Source organism: Scomber japonicus, chromosome 16, assembly GCF_027409825.1.
Source record: "Scomber japonicus isolate fScoJap1 chromosome 16, fScoJap1.pri, whole genome shotgun sequence".
Lineage (NCBI taxonomy): Eukaryota > Metazoa > Chordata > Actinopteri > Scombriformes > Scombridae > Scomber > Scomber japonicus.
In genome coordinates, this window is record NC_070593.1 from 6,143,660 (window position 1) to 6,154,078 (window position 10,419).

General features: G+C 41.5%; 1 protein-coding gene across 2 annotated transcripts in view; it reads left to right on the forward strand.

The window, feature by feature from the left end:
* Window positions 1-9,089, forward strand: part of atrn (attractin) — a 154,234-nt gene extending 145,145 nt beyond the window's left edge. For both annotated transcript variants that reach the window (XM_053336353.1, XM_053336354.1), the window contains exon 29: window positions 4,621-9,089. In XM_053336353.1, the coding sequence (XP_053192328.1) occupies window positions 4,621-4,745 (125 nt within the window). In that variant the 3' untranslated portion in view covers window positions 4,746-9,089. The remainder of the gene's footprint in view (window positions 1-4,620) is intronic.
* Window positions 9,090-10,419: the final 1,330 nt, after the last annotated feature.

Sequence of the window (10,419 nt, forward strand, 5' to 3'; positions counted from 1 at the left end):
GTATTTTGCCTTTAACAATGAAGGATGTCAGAAAGTTGGCTTCTTTACAATTCACTGCACATCACCCATACTTGTTTGTGCAGGTATTGTCGTTGTTGTGAAAAAATACTTCTTTTTTTCGATCTGTACTAGACCAACATTTTAAGATTTATCCACCCTTGAGAAATATTCTGTTTGCATGGAAGGCTGAATTATAAACCAGGCTAAATGGGAAACTACCATGGGTACCAGACTGAAGAGGCACTATTTTGATACAAGATCAACTAAAGTGGATGTTGACTATTACATAAAGCTTTTTTTAAGGCCGTTATGCTCAATTATTTTGTGCCTACATGATGCATATTTCTAAACAAAGTTGCAACAAACAGTTCTGCAAATGCTAAAACTGCTTATGCTTTTATTCTTATGCCTCCAACAACTGTGGCCAGACATCCATCCCATTCTTATGAATGTAATATCTCACAGAACAGATCTTCTTTGGTGCCGGATTGTGTGAAGATCTGTGTGAAGCGTTTTAGTATTCCTTCCAATTCTCCCCTACAAATCTTATGAGTTTGAGTTTGTGTGTCTTTCCGGGGAACTTCCACTTCCTCCCATAGACCAAAAACATACAGATTAGGTTAATTGGTGACTCTAAATTGCCTGTAGGTGTGAATGTGAGTCAGGCCTGTGATTGACTGGCGACCTGCCCAGTGTCGAGGATGTAACCCGCCTCTCACCCAGTTACCCCTTTTCCACCGAGCTGGAGCCAGTGCACCGTTGGTGCTAATCCAAGCACCTCTTACGAACCTGTTGCTTTTCCACCGGCAAGGAGCCACATGATTACGTCACTGTATAACGTAGCCAGCACGCGCCTTTGAAGCACTTCCATTATTCACCTTCAGAAATGTAGAAGAAGAAGGAGACGACGACAACTCTGGCAAAAAAATGATAAAAATAGTACTTTTAATCAACAAATCTTTAACCCTCTGTAAATGCCATGCTAGTCAGCTAATGAACGTTAACCCCGCTAGTCTGCTAATAAACGTTAGCCCCGCTAGCCAGCTTAATAAACGTTAGCCCCGCTAGCCGGCTAATAAACGTTAGCCCCGCTAGCCGGCTAATAAACGTTAGCCCCGCCCCCAGTCCGCTGACGTAATCGGTTCTTGCTTTAGACCAGCAAAGAGTTGGTGCTTGCTCTGGCTCCGTTCTGAGGCTAGGGGCTGGAGCTTTGGTGGTGGAAAAGCAAAGAACCGGTGCTTAGTCAGGCTCTGGCTCTGAACCAGCACCAGCTCCAGCTCGGTGGAAAAGGGGTAAATGTCAGCAGACTTTGGCTCCAGCTCCCCCTGCAACCCTTTAGAGAATAAACGGTAAAGAAAAATGAATGAATGAATGTTAAATTAGTTAAAACATTTTTGGGTGAGTTATGAGTTAAGGAGATGTGTGAAATATCATCTTGGTGTTTAGAAACAGTGCCAGTGACAAAACCATACACGTTCATCAGAGGCTACCAATCATCTTGACATCGCTCTCATTTGTTTTAAGTAATTATAACAAGGTAGCATTATTAATTTGACAAGGGTGTATCGATTTTGATGCTGCAGCTTCAGTGGCAGGCTGCAGAGCCCTCGCTGCTGTTCCTCTGGGTTTCTTTTCCCCTGGTTTCCTTCCTGTTTTCTCTCTTTTCGTCACTTTCTCTCGCCTCTCCTGTCAGTCCTGCGTGGTGAATTGAAGGCCGCTGCCGGCTCGTTCTCTTCCCTGTTTCCTCCCTTCATCATCTTTCTCTCTGCATGTTGTCCTCTGTCTCTATATGCAAAGAAGAAGCATGCTGCAGCTCTCTCTTCTTCTTTTTTTTCTGCTTTCTCTTTTTCTTTTCCGTCTTCTCTTTTCCTTCTGTGAGGTCCGGCTTTTAAATTTTCCATTTCCCTGTGCTATCCCTCTGCTTTCTTTTCCTGCTTCTTTCTATTCCAGACAGTCTGATAGCGCTGAGAATTGAGCCCATTACTTCCTTTCATCCTCTGGTCTGTCCCTTGCTCTCTTTACATTCCCATCCATCCTTCATCTATTTTCCTTATCTTTCTTTTCCACGGCAGTCTGATAGGACTCAGGACTGAGCACTTCACTTGCCTTTTCTTAAACTTTCCTTTTTTTTTTCTCCTTCCTGTTTTTTCTTCCACACGGTCTCCTTCAAATACTCAAACAAGAGCTCAACTCGATTCCTTTTTTTTTTTTTTCAGTTTTTTTTTTTCTCTTGTTCTGTGTTTTATATCCTCTTTGCCTCCTACAGTTGCAGTCCCCAGACCATCAGCATGCCCCAGGCCCTTATTAATTACCACTTAGTCCTTTTGTCATAACAAAACCGCCTCAAATCTCTGCGGAGCTTTCCCTCGGGCAGCTTTAGTTGAGACCATGTTAGCCGTGTTCCTGCGATATTCCTATGCCCATGAGGTTCTCCTGTTATAATGCTTTTAACTTGTTTCCCATCCGCCCGTGTTCATTTATGAATCCTCAGGCTGCTGTCTGTCGTCAGCTCCACAACCTCAACACACACATCTGTTAACAGTTTTACTCGGTCCAGAATGTTCACCCTTGTAACTCTCTAAACAGCTAAGAGGAGATCAACACTGTAGATTATCACTGATTTGTATCTTAGCCTCATTTGGGTGCTTTGAACCATCGCACACCCACTTTTAGATGAGGAAACAAGCTAATAGTTGCAGCATGCAGCAGAACATCAGACTGTGTGATTTTTAGAGGATGGGATCCCAACACACAGCTTCTCCCATCGGAATTTATATTTTTGCCGTTGGCTATGTGTATTTGATCGGGGTAAATGCATCCATCACTGGAGATAAATGAAGTTTATTGGAATTTCATGGCTCAGAGAGTATTAATAAATGTTAATGGAGTGTGGCATAAGTTAATGATTGCCTGCGCAGCCAGTCTATGATCCTACCACCTGTGTGTGTGTGTGTGTGTGTGTGTGTGTGTGTGTGTGTGTGTGTGTGTGTGTGTGTGTGTAACTGTCCCACAGTACTAAGCAGGATTTGTGAATGTAGTGTGTCCCACAGGAAAAGTGACAAAATAAAGTATAGTAGAAAGAAGTAAGAATGCTATTTAAAGTGGATATATTATGCTTCATGTGGCTTCTTATTTTCCTGTTACGATGTCAGATATTGATGTTAAACACGTCAAAGTTCCAAATCTTAAAGTTAAAGTGTGTAGAAACGCTCCTTGCAAGTCAAACCCAGGGCTTTGAATGTGGCTTGTGTTTTTTTTTCTACCTTGCCAACCTTGAAATGACATTACATGCCAGTACACATCCGTTCATTCTATAGCCTTGGTTGCTAAGGTGGTTAAGTTTATTTCCATGTGTGGTTTGCATTGTTGGATGGATGATGTATTTTGAAGTCAACAAGTTTGTTTCACGGTTTATTTCGTAACCTCCTCTGAAAGCTGACCAATCAAAATAGGGAGGGCTTATCAGGAGGAGGGCTGAAGGAGAGGCTGCATAAAGGGCCAGTATAAGATAAATAAGGATTTTTTTTTTTTTTTTCTTTTCAAACTGTGAATGCAAAGCTTCTCTAGTGGAGTCTCAGAATAAATATAGAGCTGGAAATGAGTGTAATAGATTCACTTTAAAAACCCAATAAAGAATTAAAGAAATTAAATTGAATACATTTAGACAAAAAAACAATTAAGTCATATATGCCTTATCAAATTAGTATTGACCCTTTTTTTATTACAGGAATGTATAATGTAATGAAATATTTGTGATATGGATTCCTCTCACGTGTTTTATAATTGTCACCATGATATGAAAAAAATCACACTCATGCATGATGTCATTGTTTAGAAATGACCTGAAACATACATTTGGCATTTCTATATCTACAGTTTCTTGTTATTCTGTAGCAAACAGATACAGTTTGTGCTAATATCAGCCAATATATGGGCCAGGCTCATTTATAGCTGTTGGTTTTAGGCTTGGATTAAAGGAAATAAAGAATTGAACCACTGCAAGACAGGACGGGGTCTCATTTACATTTAGTTAGCAGGTGAAAGTTTAAAAATGCTGTTGTTAAAAAAAACACATTGTGCTTTGCTACTGACAATTAAACTTCACAAAGTCACCTGCTTGTCTGTCTGCACCTTTGTTTATCTCTTTGAGACGGATTTCTTTTTATCTACAGAATAATTGCATGCTGTACTCACATTTCTTTTCAAAGACAGCCTTCACATTCACATGTTGGTTGCATCATTTCTTAATACAAAAGTGTAAAGAGATTTCTTCTCTATTCACTGAACAAAAAGTGCTATGATAATTACCATATGGTATATCAGGTACTATAACATTGTAGCAGCTTGTGTGCATGCAGACATTTATTTTGATCAGTGGTTCCCAAATTAGTCTCTTTGAACCGCTTAAAACAAAGCAGTGTCTATCTGCCACCCCGTCCGCACCAATCACAGCTACTCTCATTTTATCTGAACAAATATTGATGCTTGTGTTAATCGTTGTTCATTTTAACCTGAACATGTGTTTAAAGCATGGAATGAAAAATAAGGAACCTATGACATTTTCATCTTTGTGTATTCTAACTTAACATAATATTTGTGTGTGTGTGTGTGTGTGTGTAGGTCTTGCTGTGGCCAGTGCGCTGGTCGACGTCTCTCAGCAGATGTGTGTGGGCTACAAGGAGAAGTCTGGAGGCCTGAGGAACCGCAAACAGCAGCCCAGCGCACAACCATCCACCTGTATCTGACCACGCCCCCTCCCCCCTCTGTACAACCCCCACCACCCAACGCTTTCCCATCAGCCCCCTGCCTCGGCTCCCTCCTTCAGAGACTTCTGCCAGCTGTGCTCTGGCAGGGAGAGGTGCATGCTGGGACGCAGGACTGGAACAGTTAGGGGTAGGGGACGAGTCACCTGGCGAATTGAAGCCTCAGCGGGCTTCCCCTCCCTCTCCTCCTACTACTGGAACATGTTGTCCCCTTGAACTGAATGACAGAAACTGGACACAGAAGGGGAGCAGGGGAGGGAGGGAAGGACACAGCGGGTGCCAACTCCACCCCCCCAACCCCTATCCCCCACCCCTACCCCAAAAAAAAACATTTTACATTCGTCCGACACCGCCTCGTCAGAGTCGAGGCGGCCACGGCTTGCTGCTAGAAGAGATCCTCATCTCGTAGATTTTGAAAAATCCAGAGACTTTGCAACCCTCTACGTTCACATTTTACTTAAGTTATTGTTGTTGTTTTTTTTTTTGTATTGTTTTGAAGGCAGGAACTAACTGGCTATGTTCAGCTGCACATACACACAAACACACACACACACACACACTTCCACAAACCAACTTTCCTCGCCCTTGTACCCATTTGTAGCCCATTGTCGCCTGCTGTCATGTTCAGCTCAGCAGTGACGGCTGGTGTCACCAGAGTCCTGTACAGTTTGGCCTCCGAGCAAGCTAACAGCATGTTCAGTCTTCCTTTAATGAGGATCCACTGTAGGAGGCTGGCCATGCAGCCAAAGCCCATCTAAAGAGTCTGTGACATTTCTAATCGGCCTCTGTGTCTTCTGCCGCTGTCTTCTCTGTCTGGAGCTTTGTCTCCAGCTGCTCCTCTCCCTGTCTTTTTGGCCATCTGGCTGCTGAGGCAACTGCCTTTCCCAGCTTCTCTGGCAGTGTGGCTGCGTGCAAAAACAAGACCACAGCAACATTTCATCTACGCTGGCTGGCTGGCTGGATCATAAGCCAGCGTTGATTGAAACTTTTCCAGCTAATTACTCCTCCAGTTGCAATGAAAGCCAATGGGCCTGCACACACACAGGTACGCATGCAGGGCTCTCTCTGTCACGCACACACACATACACACACACAGACACACAAGCAGTTGGTGGTGAGAAAACCCTCTGGTGTTTTAACGATTGTCCCTTTGGCTGTGCAGTGCCTCGAGCCCATGTGAAACAGGCTTCCCATAGATCGGCTGACTCTGAATGACTGAAGTGATTAGGCTGATCTGCATGAGGTTAGCTGGGGCAACAGTTGAGCATCCTTTCTGATCGTTGCCTAAGAAATCCATAGCCTCTAATTGCTGATCCCATGTCCCCAAATGCAGCTCATGTCTAACCCCAATGCTAGAAACCCCCCATCTGCTGTCCAATGACGATCGTTCCATGTCCCTGAGCGATCTACAGCTGCCCAATTAGCCCCTGCAGCAATGATGTCTGTGTTCATATTGATGCAGCTACACTGGAGCTGCCAGTATTTAACCGGTACCAGGCCTACAGAGTGAACAAGAAGCGCACACATACGTCAGCAGAGTAAGCAGCCACAGTGCAGTTGTTAGCATCTGTTTCCTTACATGCACCTTCTTGTTAAATGGGATTTTTAAATAGAGCACATCTCACAGAGGACATCAGGTACTGATCCTTAATGATACAAGAAAGAAAAATATCCATCGCCAATTCCTTCAAATTGCTCTTGAAATTATCTCGTTGCCTGGTCTCTTGAGCTTACTCTCTTTTTTGTGCTTTATGTGTAAGGTTTTTCCAAATCTCTGTTCTCTTTCCTTTTTATACCTGCTTTACTTTCTCCTTCCACAGTCCTTATCTAAAATCACTGGTCCCATTTTGAAAGAAACATTACTTCTTTTTGTCAACCGGGAGAAAACGAGGGAAGATACAGAATGAAAAACACGAGGCAAAAACACAAAAATACAAAAAAAACTGCGGCTGCTGCTTTAAAACAGAGCTGTTTCTTTTGAAATTCCATTTTGTGTTATGTAAGGGGCATCAAGGTGTCAGATCTGAGTTTCTTGCTCTTTCATCTTTTCTCCTTTCGACACTGAATATCAGCAGGAGTGCATGGTCCATAGTGACCGTCTTTTGCAGAATCTAAGTCGCGTACTACAGCACCTGCAGGTCTTTGACTGAATGCACAGGCATACACTAAATATTGAGAGCATATCTCCTCCCGCCTCACAAAGTTATTAACTTCCCGCCCTCAGAGAAGAACAGTAATAGAACAATTTAATGACTCGCATTCTGCCCTAAAGAGCTTGTTGTATTTAGTTCCAGGCTCTCACATGTGTTCAGCATACTAGAACTGCTCACCGTCTGGTTAAAGGGCACACTTTTAGCACTGGGAAAAGGTCAGAGCAGAAAGCATGAACAAAGTTGACATTCTGTAATTATAGAGTGTTGGATGTGCTCACTACTCCACTCGGCGACCCCCAAGTGCATCACATCATTAAGGAGTCAGATGTGTTCATATGTGCACTTGGGGGAATCAAAGCACTTCCAATTGCACACTGATATCAGCTGTTTTTGTGCTCTTTTTCTCCACGAGACAATCTTCTTAAACTGTCAAGGATGGTTTAAGTCTTGATGTTTATATTTCTTTCAGCCATCAGAGACTCGGTGGTGGTGGGAAATATATAGAACCGTCAGCTAGAACATTTTGGACTGTGGTTTGGTAAGTTTGTCCATCTGAGTGCAAATTAAAAGGAAAAACCTCCCACAAAAAACTACTCCTCAGTTGAATCAACATTTTATTAAACACAGCTTCAGTCGGATCTGAAAGTGGAAGGCGAAGGACAGGTGTGTGGGAGTTTTATTCTGATCATTTCTACCACCGTTTTTTCTCCCACACACACCTGTCAGTTTTTTTCTCAGGTGTGCTGCAAAAGTTTTTAAACTTTGTGTGTCTACATTTCTGGTCTATCTGGCAGGTAACCAACCATTGTTTGGAGGTGCTATTTAATTGCAAAAAAATTGGGTGGTGAGATGCCAACAATAGCAGGAACATGTTAGGAATGACAGTACTGCAGTTTTTTGCTAATAGTGGTTTTGATTTGTTTTGCTCCAAGCAGCTTAAAACAAACACATCAGACACACAGACACACACACACACACACACACACACACACACAGACAACAATATTATCTTTCGTCGATTTTATTTGGATTGAAAATGTGACCCGGAGCTGATAGAGGGGGAGAAGCTAGCACATGTAGCCTGCCAAGTCACATGACCCATTAACAAGTTGATAACAGTAAAAAATGCAACATCAGACTTTATATTTCATTTTTTTCACTCTACTCTTTCATTTTTCAATGTTTTTTGTGTTCTCCACTACCTGAATCTCACTGTTCATGTCAAATAATTTTAAATTATTCACAGATAACAAAATTCAGCGACAAAAATTTCTAACCACAGTCATCTTCAGTTGTACATTTTATTTTGAAAAGAAACTCGAAATCTGTTCCGCATTTAATTCAAATGTACTGTAGTAATAATTTCACAAAGAATGAAGATTGTGGGGGTTTTTCTTTTTTTGTTCCTTTTTGTAAATGAATGTAAAATGAAAAATCACCTGTGCAGCCAAGGTTAAAGGTTCAGTTCATGTAAAGAGCCTGTTTGTTGTGTTGAAGTTGTATCAGAGAAAGACACTGAACTTTGTAAAGAAGATGTAAAGTCTCTGCTGCCTGCCCCCAGCGCTCCGCAAATCATGATCATCATCTGCTCCGTGGTTCGGACAAGCAGATCATGGGTCTGATAGTCTTTACAAAATTTTTGATATTTGTCTTTACCACTGTGGAGTGCAAGATGTAAAAGATATAAAGAAATCATTGATTGTAAACACTTTTTTTTTCCCTCTCTGACAGACTAAATTTCTAGATGATATTTCGTTAACCTGTGTGGCCAGTCTCACCCATTAGGAAATGCATTATTGGCAAAATAATGAGAAACAAACTCGTTATATCTGTAAATACTATTTGACCCACATCTGTTGTCAGCAGCCACACACACACTGGGTTCCTACACAGGTCTGTAAGGTCTCAAAGCATCATAAGCGATTAGGGAAATTTGTAAGAAATATCGCCGTTTGAACATTTTCCTCCAAACATTTGACCCCTGCTCCACCCACACAGGCATTTTTCATTTATTTTTAGCTGATTAGGCATTTTCTCAGGGCTGTGTGGGCGTTTACTTGATATGTTTGACCGACATCTCCCCCGCTCGACCAACCTACACTTTAATAGTGATCGCTGAACATTCACCTTGATAGTGATAAATGTATAATGTTGTGTTTAATACATTCTTCTCATTTGGCTTTTTCTTGATTTGTTTTCTCTTGTTGGTTTCAGGTTAAACTTTTGATATGTTGTCAGCTGTTGAAACTATCTTCAGTTTAACTAATGTATACCTTTTATGGAGATGTGTTGTTTAATTGGATGTATTTATAACATGCTCTTACTGGAATTTACACAAATCAGGAGACCTCTAAAACAGCTTTTACTTTATCGTGTTGAGCTGTGGCGGGAAAAAAGTGCAACTTGAGCTGCACATAGGTTAGCTTGTTGCAAGTTTCCCCAGTCCTATCAAAAAACAGCAAAACTGGAAAGTCCTGTATGGGTGTGACTGATGTTTAAATTACATTTTTTTCAATTTTTCCCCCTGAATCACAAGTTCCACCCACAGTAGAGGGGGAGGGGGAGTCTCCCAGCTCCCAGTGACAAATCAAAACCTAAGAGCACAATTAAACCCTTTTCACTGTGCAGAGAAAAGCTAGACTCACCACCATCAGATTACTTTGTCCCCCTTTTTTAGTCTAAAGCATCAAAGCCCAACCCTCCTTCTTAGTAAACATGAACTTTACTGTGTGCACTATACCGATGTCGCATTACACCATTCCTGGGTCCTAAAGTTCAGATTTTTTCCAGATGGTTACCTCTCACCACCATTTGGAGCCACCTAGGTGTGACGAAGCCTCGAGGCGGCTCCAAATATCTAAGAAGGTAGAGGAATGGGAAATGTGTAGGAACCCTTGTACACTGTCTGCCATCGTGCCATCGTACCCGCAACGTACCTGTCGAACGTGTCTCGGTTCAAAGAGATGAGCAACTTCCTCCATCTCGCTCCCCTGCTTTCCAAGCCTCAAACTTTATTGGGTAATGCTTTTAACTTTACAGTGGCCTTGTTTCAGCTCATTAATCTCTGTATTAACTGATAGAAATGTACAGCGAATAATACATACTTATAATGTGTGAGTAGTTACTGGAAATATTCACAATACAGATATAGAGTTTTTTTGTCAAACACTGGCTGCATTAATGTATATTTAAAATATTTTAATACCTAGGTTAAAGCATCAGAATAAGGTCATTTTAAAATCAGGCATTACCCTCTTGGTTCCTTTCTGTCTCTTTGTATAGCGGCATTATATATACTGAGGAAGTAGTTTGTTAATATGTATAATTTAGCAGTTGCTCTGGGTTTTTTTTTTTTTTTTTTTGTAAATAATGAGAAAGTATTGTGAATGACATTTTGTTGAATGGTTTAAAAAAAAAAAATCATTTATGGCAAACCTCTCCAGGCTTTTAAAATGTGACTACAGTACATAGCATATTTTGTATGTAAGACAGCAATGTAAAGA